General features: G+C 34.5%; 1 protein-coding gene across 3 annotated transcripts in view; it reads right to left on the bottom strand.

Annotated features, from left to right (window-relative positions):
• LOC150109410 (tyrosine-protein phosphatase non-receptor type 11-like) overlaps positions 1-23742 on the bottom strand; it is a 345702-nt gene that overhangs the window by 74792 nt on the left and 247168 nt on the right. For all 3 annotated transcript variants that reach the window (XM_090407982.1, XM_090407997.1, XM_090407988.1), the window contains one exon: positions 4382-4449. In XM_090407982.1, coding sequence (XP_090264108.1) covers positions 4382-4449 — 68 coding nt within the window. The remainder of the gene's footprint in view (positions 1-4381; positions 4450-23742) is intronic.

The raw sequence follows: 23742 nt of genomic DNA, 5'->3' as shown, positions 1-23742 counted from the left end.
CTCTAGACCCTCCCCCCGTATATATGGGCTCCTAAAAATACACAAAGAAAATGTCCCATAGTGGATGGCATTGATTCCCTCACTTACAAACTAGCTAAGTATTTAGCCAAAGCGCTCTCACACTATACTGGCAATACACCATCACACTTAAAAAATTCAGCCCACTTCAAAGCCAGTATAGAAAACCTTACACTCCAACATAATGGCATAATGGTCAGTTTTGACGTCTCCTCCTTATTCACAAATGTCCCCCTTAAAGAAACCTTAGAGCTAATCCAAGCTAAATTTCCTCTAGTGTACATTCTGAATTCCTTAAGTTAATTAATAATCAGCTAAGCTAGTTATAGGAAGACTTTGGTATGAATATAGAAGATAAATATCAGAAAGGTGACAAAATGTTCTGGAGGCAGTAAAAGCTTAGAAATGGAGGAAAGAGTACTGTAAAAGGAATCAGAGATTATAAAGGTGATATAAACTTTATCATCTATGATATCTTACTTAAAGATGCTTGAAGTAATTATTTTGAAAGACTGTTAAATGAAATTTAACAGTCTTTCAAAAAAAAAGCAGTGACAGAACAGTGGAAGGAAATGCTCAAGTATGGTAGTGTAAGTGGCTGCATTATTTAGAAGCTCATATTCCAGATGATTAGAGTAGAGTTCTCATATTTTCCATCTACAAAGAGAGAAATAAAACTGAACGAGAGAACTGGAGGAATTTCCCTACTGAGTGTTTCAGATAAGATATATGCAAGCATACTTGAAAAGTGGCTAGGAAAAACTACGGAAAAGAAACTTGGAGAGGAACAAGCATGGTTCAAGTTATCAAGATCAAAATCTTCACTTTAAGTCAAATAGTTTACAAGATATTGGAATATAACAAGAATCTGTATTTAAGTTTTGTAGATGGGATAATACATACAACAAGGTGCCAAGAGAAAAGTTCTAAGATCTCAAACTTAGCTCTTCACTTTATGCATGTACTCTTAATCACCTAAACATCCATGTGGATGAAATATATCATCTTGCACTTCATATAAATGTCTATCATAGTATTCTGTAGGCCTATTGATGGTACATATCAGAAAATCAATGATGATGATTATAAGGCACCATTTCTTTACTTACACAGTCAATGTTTCAAGATGTATATAGTACATTTTTCTAGAACTGCTTTTAAACCTGTTCACTTCCTACAGAATTTTCTATGTTCACCAAAAGATAGTGCTGAATAATATCCTTAGGTATACAAGATTCCATGTACTTTCATCGAAACTTACATCAGGCAGATATAAAGAATTCTTGTTTTGAGATCCATAAAAAAGAGCACTGGGACAATGTTAAGTATAAAAGAAAAAAAAAAGCGGCCCGATGCATATAGTTTCTCACATCATGAAATGGATTGGTCTTCTGCCTCAAATGCCCTATCCAGAAGACAATCTTTTTTTAATGATATTTAATGAATCCTCTGAGGTGATACAATCACATGCATACCTTAAACAGGAATAAGGGCCTCATTCTTCATGACATTTGAAAGTTATGTCTATGCAACCAATCAGATCTCAATTATGCCAATAACCATCTAAAGCCCTTGCTCAAAGGTGTGTAACTAATCTGTATTAATGTTATATGTTTCAAAACAATTGTTGTTTGAAGTGTATTTTGTGTATGTTTATCTTCCTGATAAACCTGTTTGTTAACACTGCAATATGTACATTTTAACTATTTTCCTTCTAGTTTTGCTTCAGATCACTGGTCATTGTTTTTAAGCTTCTTCTGAGACTTTAGGAAGAAATCAAGTTTGGGAATAAACATGATGTCCTTCATACTACATGCTTACCTCTCTAGTGAGTAGTGGTGCAAACAGTTCAAACATGCAATTATTATTATTTTTCATTTATTTATTGCACAAATGACTTGACTGATGCACTGAGCCAAATATCAAATCACTGAAGTTTAAGAATGAAGGCAGAACTAAGCCCTGGTCAAAGGATGAAATCATGTGATTCTTACTTGAAAAAAAAAAAATCAATTATTTGAAGTGCATAATACTTTCAAAGTATCATCATCATCATCATACGTATCAAGGATTTAGGCCTAGCATGGCCTGTTCCGGCCTTAGAAGTAATCGTTGAATCATTTAAGAGGACGTCCTGGTTTTCTTTTTCCTAATGGCTTTCCTAATTTCCTAAAACTTTCAAAGTATACCTAATTTAATTTCAAAATTTTAAATAATTAGTCTTTAGGAGGTTACTTAAAACCATTTTAAATTAATAATGGATAATGGATTTGGAACTTATGTTCTTATATCCTCATATTTTCTTTCTTGTGGTTATATCAGTTGCTTTAATATCATTTTTGTTCTAAGGATTTATCAGAACTTTCCATAGCCCCAGCATTTCACTACTTAAACACAACACAACACACACACACACATGTTGAAGATTGCGTTTGTCTCATTGGTAATCATCACTTCCAGTTAATAATTCATTTGTGGATTGGTTCTATCTGGGTTCTCAGAACCGATGAGCCTGAAATAGTCCTGTCAGTCATTGAACCCTTATTCAAAAGTAAATATTAGTTTATTTTGATATAGGACTCAAGTTTACTTCAAGTATTTTCCAATTACTTTTAGTATTAATAAATATAAAATATCAAGTGGAACTGCTGGTTTTCAAAATAAAAAAAAATACTAAGAACTGTCTTCAAGTACTACCAGGTCAGATCAAGGACAAACATTTAAAAATAAATGTTCTATGACTACAAATTATTGAGATACAATTCAAAACGTTATTCCCTATAATCTATTGCAAATTGTTTACTACCTGCAATAAAAATCACAACTTTTTACAGAAAAGGAAAAACAATCAAAAGTCAATTTTATTTCTCTCTCTTTTTTATGCATATGTAAGCCAGTGTTTTGTGACACAACACCTTCAGGATCAAAGACTCATCACCAAAATGCAGTTTGTTCTAATTCCTTGTATTTCATTTCATTTGTAGTTCACTTCATTGTATTATAATTTTTTACTCAATAGTTAATGCATGTACACTACTCCTGAAACACAAACTTCATGAAATGTGACATGCTCTTGGCTATGAAAACTATATCCAGATGAATCAATTCATATGCTGTGCTACCAAGCAGTACGGTTTACTGCAGAGTCAGTCAAACTTGGTACATTTTGATCAAATGTCATACATTATGAATAGAAAATACAGCAGATTCCGGTTAACTGGGACACATTGGGAGTAAAATATTTTAGCCTAATTAAGTGGCTGCCAAATCATGCAAAGTTTCATGTTAATAGCTAAAACGGTATAAAAAGACAAACAAACTAACATTTCACTGAGCAACAAATCATTTATTCAAATTAATTACAATAGCAAATATTTACATATTTAAATTTTCCTCATTGTCAATATCAACAGAGATCTGTTGTCCTTCAATGTTAACCTATTAAAATAAAATAGGTAATACATTACAAAATATTTGATATTTAAACATCTTTTAATTTATATAACTTGAATTTAATATTATGCATATATTTCCATCTAGACAACCAACCATCTCTTGTTTTAAAATCATCATGACTAAGCTTCTTAGCTAGCTCCTCTGACTTCTTTTTTGACACTGGACCACTGATTTAGGACATCCTCAATGTTAGGATCCTTACCTTCACACTTCTGTTTTTATTTCTAAACTTTTCTGATTAGGCATTTACTCAGTATGAACCAACCATCTATTGCTTTAAAATCAACATGCCCAAGCTTCTTAGCTATCTCCTCTGACTTCTTTTTTTTGACACTGGACCACTGATGTACACTCCTTGTCCATTATAATGGAGAACCACTGATTTAGGACATCCTCAATGTCAGGATCCTTACTTTCTTGCTTCCATTTTTTATCTCTAAACTTTTCTGATTACTCAGTATGAAAGAGACACAAAGTGCACCCAATTAATGTTAGTTCTAAACTGTCTCCTCCTCCTCAGAAGGTAATATGCTGTGGTTTTTTGCAGTATGACCTTTGCATTCCTTGTGTCAATAAGCCTTAAACCAACTTCATTTACAAGAGATTATCTCAGAGGGATAATCTTGAGTGCTGCATCTCTTGTCCCATATAGTGAAGAAAACTGGCAATTTTCTCAATTTTGTCTGGTTCTTTAAGATGTGTCCCAAATAAATGGCTGCCCCGATGTCCCAATTAACTGGATTCTACTGTATGCAGAAGTTTGATATTCACTAAAATTACAAGATATAATAGCATAACTATATTTCTCAGAACATGTGTAATGTGTTCAATACCAGACCAGTCAGTTTCTTGCTATTATAAATAAATTCACATAAAAACTTAAAGAATTATAATGAAAAATACTCACCTTGTCGCTTAATCAGATCTACAATCATGTCAATTACAATGAAAGTTCCTGTTCTACCTATTCCAGCACTAAAAGAAATATTTATAAAAATATTTAGTTTAGACATTACTACTTTCATGAATAATATGCCAACAAAATTACTATTTAAAAAAATAAAAAAATTAAGATATTCTTACAGACACTTTCATGGCTGTATTAAGACATGCTTCAACATTTCCAGAATAAATCATATATGGCTGAATGTAATAAACTAAGAAGTGAAAAAAGTCACCTCTTATTTTGCTTGCATATGGTACCTCACAGTGGCACCTTCAGTTTTGTGAATACCAGAACACACACAAAGCATTGTATGTAACCAGCACACTGTTATACATGGCACTTTGTTGAGGGAATAAAGCCACTTGCATAATTTTAGTGGTGCAAGCAAAGTTTCAGTGTCAATATTTTCTATGAGCAAATAATGATACTATGTTTTGCAAAGGGGGAAAAAACTATCTAACAGGCAAAAGGCTAAGGATAGATATGATCTTTCATCAGATATGAAATAGAAACTTATGCCATATCGTTACATGTAATGAACTATGGTATCACCATTTTCCTTGCTGCTCAAAAAATTTCAGTCAATGACCAACAATGACAAGTTATTTTCACCTAACTATTCAAAACTTGATATTTACTGATTTTCTGGGCTGTGGTGATATCAATTCACAGAAATATTGCAAATATGTTGTCACATGGCCTTTCTCCATAATACACACAGCAGCATGGTGATGATTGTTTATGTCATGCACAGATATATCCATTGACATTTTTTGAGAATAACACAGAGCCAAATGTTAAAAAGCTAAGTTATATGTAAAAGAACACAAAAGTTAAAGGAAGACCATGGGAAGAAAACATAAATATTGTGAAGGCAGCAAAATGTTGAAAAAGCTTAGAAATTTAAGAAAGTACTAATAAAAGGAATCAGAGATGATAAAGGCGACATTAAAAAAAAAAAAAAAAAAAAATGAGGATATTCTGGATGTTTTGAGTAATTTCTTTAAAAAGTTGTTAAATGAGATAAGCAATGGTAGATCAGGAGCACATACTAAATCTGAATACTTCCGTTTTTTTTCTACCTCAATACTTAAGAAAGAAAAAGCCATCAAAAGTATGAAATGTGGAAAGGAAAATGGATCATATTTGACCAGAAATGCTCAAACATAGAGATGAAGTTTTCTAGTACGTTGCATAATTCAGAAGGTTGAATTCTGGATGACTAAAGTGCACAATACTCATGTATACAAAAAGGAAAGAAAACCATGCAAGAATTAAAAGAGTATTGAAAATGAGAATCAGTGTTCTAGATAACATTTATATAAGCATACTCAGAAGAGGCTATTACTACAAATGTTCAAATACTACAATTATTTGGCATGAACAGGTCATTACAGAACAGAAGGATAAACAGAAAAATGGTTGCACGCAATTGCTATTGTTATTCATCTCTATGTATCATATAATGTAGGTAAGTGGCATTTAAACTCGGCTATATACTTTTAAAAATTAGCTATTTACTTTATGCAGGGAATGTTACATTCCTAAATAATTCCACATCCACCTTCAGCATTCTTTTAAACTGAAAAATTACTATAACAAATTTATATGAAATTCAGCAGTAAAAAAGCAAACTATGAAAATAAACAGGCTGCATTCTTAATGGAGAAAGAACCTACATAACAAGAAGACCATTACAACTATTTAGGTTGTTTTTACTAACCATAGCAAATTATATATGAAAATAGATTAGAGAATGAGTAAAGCTAGTGTGGTAGAGAGTTAGCAGAATAAATTTATATGGGACAGAAGAGAAAAGCAAAAAACTAAACTAGCTGAGATACAAGAGAGTTTTCAAATCAATTTTAACCAATACATCTGAAATTTAGATGAAGAATGGACTTGCCTAATCAATGACTAGAGAAGCTAGTCATTGATTATGCTAGTTGTTTACTCTCCAATTATTTTTTACTCTCCTAATTTTTCTCATAAATTAGGGGAGTAAACAACTGGCATTTGAAAATGTATGAGCAGAACTAATCTAAGATGGTATTATTATTATTCCTGACACCTCCAAGGAGTCCAAAGACTGATTGCGGAAGGACACCTACAACTGTCTCAACCATTACACCGAACCTCTACTACGAATCATCTCCATCAACGCCATCTACCACCTACCTCCACCACCACAACTAGTATTTTTTGTCTGTAAACTGTGTGTGTTCTGAAGGGCCGATCTGTCTGTATGCAGGATGAAAAACCAGAGGTTTCTCATCCTGCATACAGATGAAAGAAAAAATCCTGCTACTTCTATATGAGATCGGCTAACTCACCTTCAATTGAAAAAGTCCATATAAAGATTCCTCCCATCGCGATGAGAATCAAACTTAGGCCTATTCCAATCGAAGGGCGCAATGTACCGTCATTCTTCTAATTGCACTATGGAGGCGCATATATGATCACTTAAACAGAACGGGAGAGGAAAAGACAGCAAAACAGTTTTTGACATCCAGATGGCAGATAGGATATTGAAAGGAAGACCAAGATAAAGTTGGACTGATGCAGTAGTGTCTTAGAAGAATGATATGTCAATATCTAATAAGATCCATGGTGATGTAAAGAAATAAAAGGTTGCTTTCAACTAAGACTACTGAGACGAAACTCATAATAATGCAAACTTAATTATGTAATCATATCATGGAATCCTGTTCACCCTTAGATTGCATATCAATGAAGTAATGATATATTAGTAAAGTGACAAAGTTCTAGAAGGCTACAGAAAAATTTGAAAGAAAAAGAAAAATACCACAAAAAAAAAAAAAAAGAAAGAAAAGAGACAAACACAGTATAAAGATACAGTAAAACTTCAAAGTTACATGGTAGGTGGGACCAACAAAAAAGCACATAAGTCGAATTTGCGTAACTCAGGGTATAATTTTGCATGTAATTTATATATACAAACATACAAAATATTAGTTAATTGGGACCAAAGGTTTACAAAAACACCTATTTTTAAGAAATATAATCATAATTGTAGTTTTTCGTACATAAAAAAAAAGAAAGTTATTTCGATGTTGATGGTTTAACTTGCAATCACCAGCTGCATTTCCACAAGCATTACTGTCAACTGGTCTTTGGAAGCCATAAAGCCAGGAAACGTTTTTTCTTCACGTGCAATGAAAGTTCTCTTAGGCATCTTTTTCCAGAACAAACCGGTCTCGTCTAATTAAATATGGTTTGACTGCTATAGCTACCTTCCTCGATGATAGCCTTAAGTGTCTCAGGAAAAGAAGACATAGCCTCTTTATCAGTGCTTGCCGCCTCTCCACTCTCCGTGATGCTGTGCCAGTTACAGCAATTTTTAAATCGGTTGAACCAACCATTACTGGCCACGAAATTTTCTTCTTTGGCCACTTCTCCAGCTTCTACTTTTAGCCTCTCAAAAATCAGCTTGGCTTGGATACATACTGTCGTTTGATCAACTGGATAATTTTTTACTCTCACTTGATTATCGCACCATAATTTAAGCATCATTTCCATCTCACCAATAATCCCATGACGTTTACAAATTATGCTTCAATTCAATGATTGGGCATTTTTCACAGCAGCGAGAATTCTTTCTTTATCTTTTATGATTGTTCTTACTGTAGATTCCTGTAGGTCAAACTTCTTTGCTAGCTTACAAATTTTCATTCCACCTTCAAAATCCTTAATAATGTTGAGTTTTGTTTCCAAAGTCAATGTTTTTCTTTTCTTGCTAGCTGTAGAAGAATCAGACTTGCTTCTTTTGGACGGCATTATTATTTTTTATGTGATAAAATTTTTTATCAAGAACATAACATTAAACAATCGCGAGGTTTGTAGACTATAAAAATCGTGTATACATGGAGACCACATGAAACACGTCAGTGCTTGTTCACAGCATATGCGACACTTGCGAATGCAGCTGGTGCTGGAAAGATACGACTAGTGGCGAGGCATGAAGTGGGACGGGAATACATACATATAAGAAACCGCGTAACTTCAGGTAGCGTAAGTTGTATTACTGTATTCTGATGAACACTTGCTAGTGAGACTCTTCTAAATAACAACTACAAGGTATTATATTCAGGCAGTAATGATCAGTGAAAGGAAGGAACAGCTATAGTCTTCAACACCAAACATGAAGATAATCTTCTTGAATGGCAGGCAGCATAAAGCAGAGTGGAGTGGGAAAACATCAAAATGGAGAATTTGACAATAAGACTTATTTGTGCCTATGGTACGACAGATGATTCTACTAAAGAAGTGGAGGAATTTGAGTCATCACAGAAAGCAGCTGATATAAATAAAAAGCAGGTCCTTGTTAGAACAGGAAATGATTACAAAACATATAGAAATGTGTACAGAAAATCTGGAGGAAAAGACAAAACTAATCATAATAATATTAAGTACCAGCTAGATTTTTGTTTAAGACATGATCTAGTTATCACTTACAGCACATTCCAGCATAAATATGTGCACCAATTTAAATGGACAGAAACTACAAGGAATAAGAAAGCCTTATCGACTGTGTTATTGAAGACAGTGATATCTTCATGCTGGTTCAGGACATAAGAGTATACAATGGATTAGAAATGGAAAGTGTCACGATTTACAACCTACAGCTTTTCAAAAAACTTCTCAGTCTTCATCTGCACCTCACAGATGTGCTTATAGGGTTCTTGATTTTTCAATATAAAAAAAATTAACATAAAAGATCAATATTAAAAAAAATCAGTTTTGAGCAGAATAAAAATGAATATCATACCAAAAATAAAATAGAGTTTTAAAAAAAGAATCAAAGTTGAGCAGATTTTGGAGGCAACCACAGACCTATATACAAATATTATTCAAGAAAAAATGAAGGAGTTGGAAAACAATAATTTTTTTCCTTCCTTTTTCGTATTAGGCCTATTACGGAGCTAGCCTAAGTCCTTTCAAGCCTTACCTGTCTCGAGGATAAGGTGGCTAGCCCGATGCCTCCCAGTGTGTCCTATGTCTGTAGATGAGTGTGTTCATGGGGCCAGTTTCCCCTCTGCTTGCAAGAAGAAAAACATCAGATAAACTGGGAAGAAAAACCTGCAGTCCAAGACCAGCTAATTTGGCTATGTCTGAGAAAGATCCTAAGCTCCTCACGTTAATGACGGGAATCGAACCCAGGATACTTCCTTTCCCAGGCATATGGCTGCAAAATGCATAGCCACTTGGCTAACCACACAGACTGAAATCAATAATTAAACTTTGGAAACTCAGTGGAGGACTGAAGAAACCATTGATTGATTCAGACAGACAGAAAGGCTTACATTCTGATTCTGCTATCCTTGCTTAGCTGCAAGGATAGGGGGGGGGGAATCAGAATTCTGTGGTAGACTTAGGAAATTAAAGAAACAATCAAGGAAAAGAAGAAAGCACATCAAAAGTTTCCAGCAACCGTTGTACATGCTCTGAGGGAATACAGAGAAAAATGTACGAAAGCTAAGAGGTGCATAAAACTAGCTAAACAAAGCTCATGAAGACTGTGATAAGAACATACAGGATAAATATCAGGAAAGTGAGAAAATGTTTTAGAGCCTATCGAAAACACTGTAACAGGAATGAGAGATGACATGACAAGAAAAATGTAAAAGATATTGTAGATGTTTTCAATTATTTCCTCATCAAATTCCTCACATGTACAGTATATTATGATAATACTACATAAAATAGCTACATCATTACTAATTTCATATTGACAATTTCCTCCAAATTAATCTGTTATCTGTCTAGACTCCAATATTATCATCATCATCAAATTCCTGCCATGTACCCTCAAGTACAGGATATGATAGTACTACATGAAAAATTTACATCATTACTAACTTCTTATCTACAATTTTCCTCCAAATCAATCTGTTACTTGTCAAGACTCCAACATTATCAGATCTTATATTTCTATCGTCTAGGGCACTTTGTACCGTATCAATCCACCTATATCTTGGTCTTCCTATGGGTCGTTTTGCTGCCAACCTGGCAGAGAACACTTGTTTTGCTAATCTTTCTTCGCCCATTCTGTTTAAGTGACCATACCACCTGAGATTAGCTCTGCTAACGCATTCCTGGATGTTGACAATGTCAAGTTCTTTCCTAATATCCTCGTTTTTAATATGATATTGCCATTGATGCCATCTGTTCATGCTTATAATCTTTCTCAGGACTCTCATATCTGCGGTCTCTAGTCTTTGGTCAAGTGTTTTACTTCTGACCCAGCTCTCAGATCCATAAGTTAAAATGGGTGCTTAAGGGTCAAAGCTGTATAACTGAAAGGAGACCTCCACATAGCCTTTAAAGGAATGTGAGAACCGACCAGGGCTTTTGACCTAATGTCCAATCCTCGTGGTGCACCCTGTTGGGTATCTACTTGGATACTGAACGAACGAGGATGGGCTGGCAATTTGGGATTTAGCCGACCAAATTGTATTCTTATTGGTTAAACCAAAATAAAAAAATAAAAAATAAACTCCAATATTATCAGATCTTATATTTCCCTTTTCTAAGGCACTTTTTACCAAGCCACCAATCCACCTAGATCTTAGTCCTCCTCTTGGTCTTTTTCTTGCCATACTTTTTTTGCTAACCTTTCCTCTCAAATTCTGTTTAAGTGACCATACCATCTGAGATTAGCTCCACTAAGACATTCTTGAATGCTAACAATGGCAATTTCTTTCCTAATATCTTCATTTTAATAGGATACTGCCACTGATCATTCCTCTATTCTTGCTCAGAACTCATATGTGTGGCCTCTAGTCTTTAATGAAGTGTTTTATATTTAACCCAGCTCTCGGATCCATAAGTTAAAATTGCTTTCAACACTGTATTGCAAGCAGCTAGTTTAGATTTTGACTAGCTTCTCTCTTAATCCATACAAATTTATTCAACCGACTTCCTACCACACCAGCATTCCAATTCTGCTATTTATTTCCATATTTAATTTGCCATCTTCATATATTGCCATCTTTTATATTTAACCCAGCTCTCGGATCCATAAGTTAAAATTGCTTTCAACACTGTATTGCAAGCAGCTAGTTTAGATTTTGACTAGCTTCTCTCTTAATCCATACAAATTTATTCAACCGACTTCCTACCACACCAGCATTCCAATTCTGCTATTTATTTCCATATTTAATTTGCCATCTTCACTCAACATTGCGTCTAAATAGCTGAAATGTTTTACTTATTCTATAAGTTCTCCATTCAGAATGTGTTTGATGATTTCAATGTTTCTGCCTATTTTCATTGTCTTTGTATTATAAATTTAGTTTAATCCTTTATCCAAGTGTGAGCAAACAAAGTTTGCACCTGAAAGGTGGAGCAAGCTACCAACACTCCAACACTCCTATCCCTGTATCTCTCATAATGCAAAACACATCTCCTTGCAGATATGTATAATGTTATGCATTAAGGGATTGGCCACTACCCAGACTAGTTTCGACCTTTATTGAGGTCTAACCAAGTGAAAAATAAACTTTGTGTGAAAAATTAAGTGGCCAATCCCTTAATGCATAACATTATACATATCTGCAAGGAGACGTGTTTTGCATTATGGGAGAAACTGGGATAGGAATGTTGGTATCTTGCTCCACCTTTGCTACTAGTTGCCCGGAGTTGTACTACCTTACACCAGTGAGGTAGTATAACACCATATTTAGTCCTGAAGATATTTTCAGGCGCAAACTTTGTTTGCTCACACTTGGATAAAGGATTAAACTAAATTTATTATAGTCTAACCAAAATGAAAAATAAAAATGTTGAAAAATAAACTTTCAACATTTGTCTTTTTATTGGTCATTTTCACAGCAGTTATTCCATCTAAACAGAGAATCCAACAGCCTTGTACTAGATTTATTTAGAAGTTTAACATCACCTGCATAAAGTAAAGAGCTGAGATTAACATTTCCAATTTTGATATCAGGTTTATGTAGGTGATGAAAAAAAAAATGAAATTTCTCCATAATGTTAAAGAAATTTATTTATTTATTTTTTTTTTTTTTTACTGATCAGCATCAGGAGCATGGAAAAATTACTTATTGGGGGATGAGACCTAATGCAGAGCATTAGGTCTCATCCCCTAAAAGTCTGGGGAGGATAAAGAGAGAGTTCTACAAGACCAAACAGATTGTATATTTAATTATAACAATAGGCCAGGTGGTAATTTGTTATGTCTACATACAAATGAAAGAGCATCAGAAACAAAGGGGTTGAATTTGTTGCTTTATTGAATACCCTGTGGCCTACAATTGTTGGTACTAGTGAAACTTCGCTTTCATTGTTATCAGAATCAGATTGTAACTGGGATTGAGTGTAAAGGGTATACTACAGTATGGAGCAAAAAAAAAAAAAAGTACAGAATAAGTACAATATATGTTATGGAGTAAATTGGTTTATTAACAAAGAAATATATGTTTACACATGATGTTATGTACATCCACAACTATCAGTGGAAAGATTAAGTGTTTGAAATGGGGGCCTCCATGTCTTTCAAGACAAGTTTTGTAGCACATGTGAAGGTTCTCTGTCATCGTGGAGAACAAGGGTCGGGACATCTGCTAGACAGCATGTAATTTTATCCCTTAATTCATCAAGATTTGAAGGTGGGTCATAGTGGAATACCCATTCCTTCAACATACCACAAACGAAGGCATCGAGTGATGTGAGATCAGGAGAACGTGAAGGGTAGGGGGAATTCTGTAAACCTCAAAATGAGCTTCCTGTTCTGATAAATGGGCTCTAGAACCACGTGATGTGTGATAGATTGCTCTATCCTGTTGAAATACCTATGCACAAAATGGAATGCTTTTTGCACAACACATCCTATGCAAATCCTGGGTGAACAAAAACCAACACAATCTTGATGTAGCATTCGATATTCAAAGTCATGGTTACACCACTCTTCAATGAAGTAAGGTCCGGTTATGCCATGGCCAGAAACTGCCCATCATGCAGTGACCTCATTGTGAAGAAGGTTCTCTTGGACAAATTCAGGTCTCGAGAAACCAAGAAACCTATAGGTTTATCTGTTTACATGACCACTTAGATGGAAATGAACTTCATCCAAGAATCTTCATTTTGCCAGCATATGTACAGTATTCACATTGTGCAGCATAATCCATTGCTGTTAAACACTGACCCACCTGAATGACGTACAAAAAGGCACTCACCAAGCACCATCCCATTGGAATACCTGTGCACAAAATGGAATGTTTTGTGAACTCTGCAGTGACTGCATTGTTATCCCAAGTTTTATCACTAATTGGTGTTGACTGCATTTCAGAGACTAATACTTGCTTCAGCATGCACACCCCCGATTCTCATTTGTGCTAACAGTTTTTCGTCTTCCCGAATGCCATTGCTTGAGCCAGAACACTCTAGGTATGTTGGAACCTCTCGATTAAGACAATGATCACACCATTGTTTGGGGCAGGGTTATGGAAACAACAAACAAACTGCTCACAAATATGTCGCAGGACTGGGACATTTGCTCTACCAATTCTGTATGAACGAAAATAATGCTCAACAACAAACATCTTTTCTTCCAATTTCAACACCAATGCTACAGCTAGATTTAATGCCGTAGCCTCTCCACATGTGCTCTTCTGTTAATACGCATACAGTCAAATGGCATATCTCATATCGCGTGTACTGAAGGGGATGTTGAAGTTCAGTACTTTTTTTTTTTTTTGCACCATACCATATTTTTGGGAATGACAGAAGAGATAGGAGGGGAAGGGGAGTATTACACTAATGATATCAGATGACTTAAGTCCAGTTAGGGCATAAACACAAGAAAACAATGATGGTAACAATTGCCCGTGTAGCAGTGAGTTTGAGGCTATCTGTGCATGAAGTGGAGGCTAACAAAATGAAATATATGGTAGGGTGTTGCTATGGACCTGGTGTCTCAGTTGCAGAGAATGAAGAAATGCATCATCACTTATTGTTGCAAAACAGCTTTTTTCAAGCAGCATGCGAAAGAAGGAACTTGAGGTCAATGAGTGTTAAATTTGTTCAGAGCTTCAGAAAGGATCTCAGTTAAGAATATGACTATTTTACTGCCAGTTGGTGACAGTGATCATGTTATGCTTTCTTGGGAAGTATCTTTTCTAACAGATTACATGCTGAACTACAAAGCTAGAAATTATGATCAACTCAGGAGAATAATCTTTAGTTCCCATCGTATCAGTTACTGAATAGGAGAAATGTCAACAATGCATGGGAATCTTTGAAAAAGGGCTTAAATTAAACAGTATCTGAATGTATCCCTAATGTTTGAAGAATAAATAGGTTGGGAGTGAAATGGATCTACAACCTTATTAAGCAAGAGATCCACAGGAAGAAGATGATGTGGAAAGAATATCGTGAGAATAAGAGTGAGAGGAGTTGTGAAATATATAAAGGCCAGAAAAGTAACCAGTATTGTATGGAAAGCTAAATAGGGGTATAAAAAAGAAATTGGCTATGTAAACTAAAGGCAATCCAAAATAATTTTATCATTGTGATGCAAGCAAAAGAAAGAAAGAATGTGAAAGAATAACTTTATTGAATGCAGATGGTATTCTAGTGCCAGAAGCTAATGAGATTGTTCAATTAATGAGTATTCACTTTGCTAAGATATATCAACCAGGTGTATATAACATGGTGCACAGTGTTACTACTATTACATTGGATGAAGAGATAGAGGTGCATGAGATGAAAGTGAAAGAGCTGTTGCATAGCCTAGATAAGAATTCAGCAATAGGGAAAGATGGAATATCAGCACATATTCGATGAGCCTTTCACATGTTTGTATAACTTGAGTCTCGGCTCAGGAATCAAAGTTATGCACTTTGGTGTGTTGAAATTTCCAGCAGCATATTATATTAGCAGGATTATGCTACAAAAACTGATGAGTATTAGGGATCTTGGCATAATGGCAGATAGGAATTTGAAGTTCAAAGGTCATATAGCAAAAACTGAAAATACAACTCAGAGGATAATTAAAAGAAACATATGTATTAACCACAGTGAAAATATTTAATTGTAAATATTTCATCCTAAGTATCTTAGGACATCATCAGTACAGTAGTTTAAAACAATAATAGGAATAACATACAGTTAGGGTGCATGATTACAATAGAATCTAATCATGTGCCCTAACTGTATGTTATTCCTATTATTGTTTTAAACTACTGTACTGATGATGTCCTAAGATACTTAGGATGAAATATTTACAATTAAATATTTTCACTGTGGTTAATACGTGTGTTTCTTTTAATTATGATCTCACCACAGGTTTTGTTATTTAAAAAAAAAAAAAACCTCAGAGGATAATTGCAATATTGAAGCAAACCTCGACATGTTAGGATAAGGAAGTCATTTTGCTCTTCATAAGACCACACCTGGATTACTGCATGCAGATTTCGTCTCCAGGTTCCACAGTTTCTTTATCCCCTTGGAACCTGGGAGACCAAACCTACATTGCAGTAGTCCATTTGTGGTCTTTTAAAGAGGCAAAATAACTTCCTTAATCCCATAATCCTGATATAATTATTTAATCCTTATGATTAAATAATTATATCAGTATTATGGGATTTAGATTATGAGGACAGATTGTGAGTATGTGGATTATAAACTCTGATTAACAGGAAAAAGAGGGGTGATATGACAGAGGTCTATAAACTTCTGAATAGAAGTTATAGGATATTGTCTGATGAAATCCGTTGCCACGCTAGTCACCTGACATGGAGAAGATTAATCTACTTTTAAGCCAACAGAAAAAGTTAATCGAGATGAATCTATGGAAAATGACCCTGGAATGGAAAAGGTAAAACAAAAATGGAAACAACAAAATATAATACATATAGCAAACTGGAACATAAGAGGAATAGCATATAAAGAAATAGAATTAGACCAAGTATTAAATGAAAGAAATTTTCAAATAGCAATAATCACTGAAATTAAATTATATAATGGAGTTGACAGAAACCAAAGAGTACAAGCAGGTGTTATGATTTGTATTCATAATTCCCTTTCAAAACAGTTAAAATATTATAAATTATGGAATGAATGAGTAATAGAAGCTAGAATAAAAATAGATAGAGGTTATTTAACAATAATTGGTTTTTATGCCCCAGAAGAAGAAAGAAAAGATGATAATATTGAATTTTAAGAAAATTGACATAAACTGGGTTTTATATTGGACGAAGGATTTTAATTGACACTAAGTAAGAAATACCAACAAGTTTCGTCAACTTAGCTGTTTGGCTTCTTCAGGGTGAATAAAAGAGATACAAAACAACTTAAACTGTTCATGAAGGAATGAACCGAATACAACTGTATTTTTTACAAATAAAGAAGAACGCATACATCAAACGCATGGAGCGTGTATATGATGTCAACTGTTGTTATGCAGGAACGTTCCGTAATTAGCAGCGCCATTTAACTGTGGCGTGCTTAATGATTTTATGAGGGTCTTCTAAATATCAGCTAAAATTAATCCTTAATAAATTAATAATTCAATGGTATGGTTTGTCCTCCAGAAATGAAGGGCTATCCCAGAATTGTCTTCTCTGTTATTGTTTACATCTCCTACGTATTCTTTTTTTTCTAATTTTCAAACTTCTTGAGGTCCGACCAATGCAATTTAATCCACATGAACAGGGGGATGTTACAGACACCGGCATATTTGAAGAAGGCATGACTGTCTTTCTTTCGGAGATCTTAAAAAAATGGCGAATAGTCTTTAAAGGTTTAAAAGTCACTCGTATTTCATGTGACTTGAGGAGTGTAGCAATCTTTTTAGAAACTGTCCCAGCATAAGGAATGGCGATGGTGGATTTGTAATGTATTTCCTCAGATTGTTGCTGTGTGTGTGGGGGGGGGGGGGGGGTCACAGAAAAGTACCTTATGGATCAATTTTTCGGATAACCATTTCTATCAGGGTTTTTTGATATGTGGGATAGTTCATCTTTGAGATCTTTATCATCCGTAGTGATGCGAGAGGCCCTATTTTTTAGCATGCATATGATGCTTAGTTTTTGAGAAATGTGGTGCGAAGATGTGAAGTGCAAGTATCGACCTGTGTTGGTTGGTTTGTTGCGATAGACTGCAAGGCTGATATGTCCATCCATTTGTTTCTTAATTAAAGTATCCAGGAATGGTAATTGTTTGTCCTTCTCAAGTTTCAAGGTGAACTTTATTTTGTGATGGAAGGAGTTGATCTTGGTAAGAAAATCAAAAAGATCTTTTTCTGGTTTTTCCATACAATAAAAATGTCATCCACGTACCTCCACCACACTGTAATCAGCATTTTGAGAAACCTCTTCCATGAAGATATTACTTCTCATTTCCATCATTACCTAAAATCTAATTTTTTTCTTATGGAATGAAATGATTTACAAACAATTAACAGGCCTTGCAATGGGCAGCCTTCTTTCCCGCCCTTGTGCTATGGAGAAACTGGCTCCATGCGTTCTTCTGTATTTGTAAAAAATACAATTGTATTCGGTTCATTCCTTCATGAACAGTTTAAGTTGTTTTGTATCTCTTTTATTCACCCCAAAGAAGCCAAATAGCTAAGTTGGCAAAACTTGTTGGTATTTCTTACTTAGCATTAATTAAAATCCTTCGGCCAATATAAAACCCAGTTTATGTCAATTTTCTTACGTTTAGATGGTCGAAAATATCATAGAATCAATATCGAATTTTATAATCAGTTACAAAATGTATATAATAAAATAAAAATTATTATATAATATTAACAGGAGACTTAAATGCAAGAACTGGAAACATGAAAATTAATAATAATTATAATATAGGGATATATGGAGAACACACCCTAAACAGGAATGGTAAAATATTGATTGACTTTGTAGTTTATAATAACATTAAAATAATGAATTCTTTCTATAAACATAAAGCCATACATAAATATACTTGGGCAGCAAGAGGATGGAAATCAATATTAGATTATTTTATCTTAAATGAAAAGACGAAGTTCTCTTTAGATGCTAGAGTTCACAGAGGATATGAAATAAGTAGTGACCACTTCCTCGTTAAAATAAAATTAAGATTACCACCTAAATGGCTACAAATAACAAGAACAGAAAGAAACTAGATTATTAAAAGACACAAATATACAATAGCTATATGAACAAACAACTAATATTTAGATAAAATAAAACAAAATGAAGAGAGAGAAATAGAATGGCTTAATATAAAAATGACACTAAATACAGCAGCAAATGAAAGCTTAGGAAAGACCAAAAAATTCGATAAAAGAAAAAAACTGAAGATATGGGACGATACAATCAAAGAAATAATCAAAATGAAAAAAGAAGCATATCATAAATTGCTAAGCAGCAAAAGATTAGAAGATGAAATAGAATATAAAAGAATAAGAGCCATAGCTAAAAGAGGAAGCAGGAAAAGACAGAGAATCATGGAACAAATCTGTTTCTAATTTAGAATATAACATATATAAAATAAGACCCAATGTATATAAGATTTTGAAACATTTAATTACAGATACTAAAGAAAACATAAAATTAAACAGCAAATCGAAATTAGAAGAATTTCTAAATTTCTATACAGAATTGTGGACAGATAAATATTTTAAAAATAGATAACGGCATTTCATTTTCATATAATGAAAATGAAATAACTTGTTGTATAGTGGAAAGAACTTTCCACTATACAACAAGAACTTTCCACCATAAAAAAGCTAACAGAATCAAATGTTTACAGCCCCAATCAAATCCAGCAGATAATCGAGTCCTATCATCCAATACCCCAGGTTTCTTCAACAGAACGCAGAGTTCCAATCCCTTACATTCCAGGCATCTCAGAACCGATAGGCAGAATAAGTATCATCTGATTCCCACGTATATTCCTATCAACAAAATTTCTTATTTATTGCTATCTACAAAAGATAAACTGTCACCTCTATCTTTGGCGGGTGTTTACCATCTATCTTTGGCGGGTGTTTACCAAATACCATGTGAATGCAGTATATCTTATTTTGGAAAAACAGGCTGTTCTGTGGAAAAAAGTATTACGGAACATCAATATTATATTGAATACATGAAATCTCATAAGTCTGGTCTAGTACAAAACAACATTGACACTACTCATAATATCCAGTGGGATAAAGCTCTTCTCCTCCATAGATGCAGGTTTTTCAAATATGAACGCCTTTTTAAAGAAAGTTGTGAAACTATTTTACATCGGCTGAATCTAAATCAAAATGACGTCTCTCTCTCTCTCAAAAATCTGGGAGACTTTTATTTTATGCAACCATCAATAAAAATTAATTATCTTTAAAGGATTATTTATTAATACGTGTGTTGAGGCTTAAGTGCTGTGAAGAATTCATGTTAGAGGCTTAATGGAATATTAACAGCACTGAGAAAGGATTAAAACTACTTAAGTATAAAGAGCTAATAAACTTCATTTCGGCAATGAAAACATTATTTAAATTAAGGGGATATTAAATCCCACATAGTTTTAAAACCGAATAAGAAACTCAAAGATTGGAATCAGAGAGTTTCTTCCCGAATATAGTAAACTATAAAGTATCGGCGACACTAGCGTTAGCCAATGCAAGTGTCGTATTGTACTACGTACTAGGATCACTTGCATTGGCTAACGCTAGTGTCGCCGATGCTTTACAGTTTACTATATTCGGCAAGAAACTCTCTGATTCTAATCTTTGAGTTTCTTATTCGGTTTTAAAACTATGTGGGATTTAATATCCCCTTAATTTAAGTAAGGATTAAAACTAATTTTAATACTTCCAATATTTTGTCTCCATCACAGAGACATCTTCGGGAATTACAAAAATTTTTTGTAACAACACACACACACACACACACACACACACACACACACACACACACACACACACACACACACACACACACACACAATACAAAGTGAAACTAAAGTCCTATCTAGGTGGTGCGCCCTCTATGACATTTGCAGGTGGCCTGGGATGTAAAGAGGAATCTCTGATAATTAAAGTTTCCCAAATTTTGGGAAGTTTAATGCAACCGTATTTGTTTAAATTAGGTTGATTCCTGAGTGCAGATGCAGATTCAAAGAATAGTATTTCTTTTTGAATTTACTATGGTAGAGCATGGTAGTTTTTTTCCCCAGGAGATCCTGTGGGATGTATCTAAAAAAATGGTCTGCAAGGCCAGATTGACCATAATTGTGTTTGCAGATGTAAGAACTGTGTTCTTCTAACTGGATGGATGCTGACCTGCCTGTTTGTCTGAAGTAGGCAAGTTTACAGGAACAAGGTACTCTATATACACCAGGCACTGAAAGAGGAGGGAGCTGTTCTTTAGTGGAGCAGATAAGGGTAGCAAGTTTACGGTAGGGCTTAAAAGCTGTATGGAGGTTGTACTTTTTTAATTATCTGGCTATTTTTTCTGAAGTATCACAGATGTAAGGAATGGTGATGGCATTTCTGAAGTCCTTCTGAAGAGATGGTCGGGGAATGGGGAAGGACTCGATTATTTTTTTAATTCTGTAGTCATTACAGCCATTGGAAAGGAAGGTGTTATGTATGTGTTTGAGTTTGGCTGAAAGGGCAGTTTTACTGGAGTTTTAAGTTCCGATATTGGATATTATGTACAACATCAAACGCGGAATCTTTCGATTAGCTCCAGAAACAGCCAATAACATCAGACTTGACGTAGCTAACATTCTCTCCCATTCTTCACCTCCTAAAGTTAATTTATCTTCCAGTCAACTCTCTACCCTCAAAAAATTACGGAAAGAAAAAAGCATTGTCATCACCAGAGCCGATAAGGGTAATGCCACTGTTGTTCTCAACACCTCAGAATATAATCGGAAAATGGATATTATTCTCCGTGATCACTCTACCTACATACCACTGGAACACAATCCCACAAAAACTGAAGTTAAAAAATTAAAAAACCTACTTAAAAAAAGTTTCTTCCTGGCCTCCTGACATTACAAAAAAACTCAAACCATTCTGTTCTCGTCTCCCCCGGATATACAGTTTACCCAAAATCCACAAACCTAATTCTCCCCTAAGACCTATAGTAGATGCCGCCAATGTGCCTTGCTACAAATTCTCAAAGCAGCTAGCTAACTCTTTGACCCCCTCCCTCACTGGTCTTACCTCATCTTATGTAAAAAACTCTACCCATTTTAAAAACTTAATTGAAAATCTTACTTTAAATAATACAGATATATTGGTCAGCTTTGACATCATCTCTTTGTTTACAAATATTCCCCTAACTGACACCTTAACACTCTTAAAAAACGTTTTTCCTTCTGATATCTTAGAGCTCTTTTCCTTTGAAATCAACTCTGGTTATTTCTCTTGGAAGAACAAAATCTGCAAACAGATAGAGGGAACTGCCATGGGTTTCCACCATCTCACCCCCTCTTGCCAATTATTACATGGAAAATTTTGAAAAACGAGCCATTGACTCTTCCCCTCTAAAACCTTCTATCTGGATAAGATATGTAGATGATGTGTTCTCTACTTGGCCTCATGGCACAGACACATTAGATTCCTTCCTCAGTCACCTCAATAGTCTACATCCAAGAATCCAGTTTACGATGAAAAAGGAAAATAATAGTTTACCCTTCCTAGACACATTAGTAACACGCCTTCCTAATGGTAACCTTTCTTTCTCTGTATATAGAAAACCTACTCATACAGGCAGATACATTCACAAACTCTCCCACCACACCCTCCCAGCAATATGGCATTATTAAAACTCTGACCAGTAGGGCCCATAATCTTTGTTCGAGTAAAACTGCCTTTTCAACCGAACTCAAACACATACACAATACCTTCCTTTCCAATGGCTATAATGACTACAGAATTAAAAAAAAAAAAAATAATAATCAAGTCCTTCCCCATTCCCCGACCATCTCTTCAGAAATGCCATCACCATTCCTAACATCCGTGGTACTTAAGAAAAAATAGCTAGATCAAAACTCTGAACAATAGGGCCCACAATCTTTGTTCGAGTAAAACTGCCTTTTCAACCGAACTTAAACACATACACAACACCTTCCTTTCCAATGGCTATAATGACTACAGAATTAAAAAAATAATCAAGTCCTTCCCCATTCGCCAACCATCTCTTCAGAAGGACTTCAGAAATGCCATCACCATTCCTTATATCCATGGTACTTCAGAAAAAATAGCCAGATCATTAAAAAAGTACAACCTCCATACAGCTTTTAAGCCCCACCAAAAACTTGCTACCCTTATCCGCTCCACTAAAGAACAGCTCCCTCCTCTTTCAGTGCCTGGTGTATATAGAGTACTTTGTTCCTGTAAACTTGCCTACTTCGGCCAAAGAGGCAGGTGAGCATCCATTCGGTTAGAAGAACATAGTTCTTACATCTGCAAACACAATTATGGTTAATCTGGCCTTGCAGACCATGTTTTGGATACATCCCACAGGATCTCCTGGGAAAAAACTACCATGCTCCACCATAGTTAAATTCAAAAAAGAAAGACTATTCTTTGAATCTGCATCTGCACTCAGGAATCAACCTAATTTAAACAAATACGGTTGCATTAAACTTCCCAAAATCTGGGAAACTTTAATTATCAGAGATCCCTCTTTACATCCCAGACAACCTGCAAATGCCCATAGAGGGTGCACCACCTAGATAGGACTTTAGTTTCACTTTTATTGTATTTGTGTATGTGTTGTTACAAAAAGTTTTTGTAATCCCCGAAGATGTCTCTGTGACGGAGACAAAATATTGGAAGTATTAAAATTAGTTTTAATCCTTTCTCAGTGCTGTTAATATTCCATTAAACCTCTAACATGAATTATTTATTAATATTTAGTAATTAATCTCTTAGCACGCAGCAACAATGTTAATTGGTGATCCACCGACTGTTCTTTACTTTGTATTCCATTCATTTAACTGTTTGTAGGACACTGAAGATGTGCTGTTAATTTCTGTACAAAATATTTGTACCTTTATTAATTAAAAGTTATTACTGTGGTCTTTACGTGTTTTATTATTAAATTTTATTTAAATTATTAAAAGAAAGACATACCAAATAATATTCTAAAAGCTATCATAAGTATATATGAAAAATAATCAAATACAAATAAGATTAAATCATGAGCAAAGCTATCATATACGAGAGAGATAAACCAAGGAGTCTGACAGAGATGCCCCCTTTCAGCAATTCTTTTTAATATTTATCTAAATGAAATAATAATAAAATGGAATAAAAATTTCCATCAAGGTATTATAACTTTTTCCTACTGTGA

Source organism: Typopeltis vanoorti, chromosome 2 (genome assembly GCF_054136105.1).
Source record: "Typopeltis vanoorti isolate ZY-2024b chromosome 2, IOZ_Tvanoo_1.0, whole genome shotgun sequence".
Classification (NCBI taxonomy): domain Eukaryota; kingdom Metazoa; phylum Arthropoda; class Arachnida; order Uropygi; family Thelyphonidae; genus Typopeltis; species Typopeltis vanoorti.
This window is presented reverse-complemented; position numbering and strand designations above follow the sequence as displayed.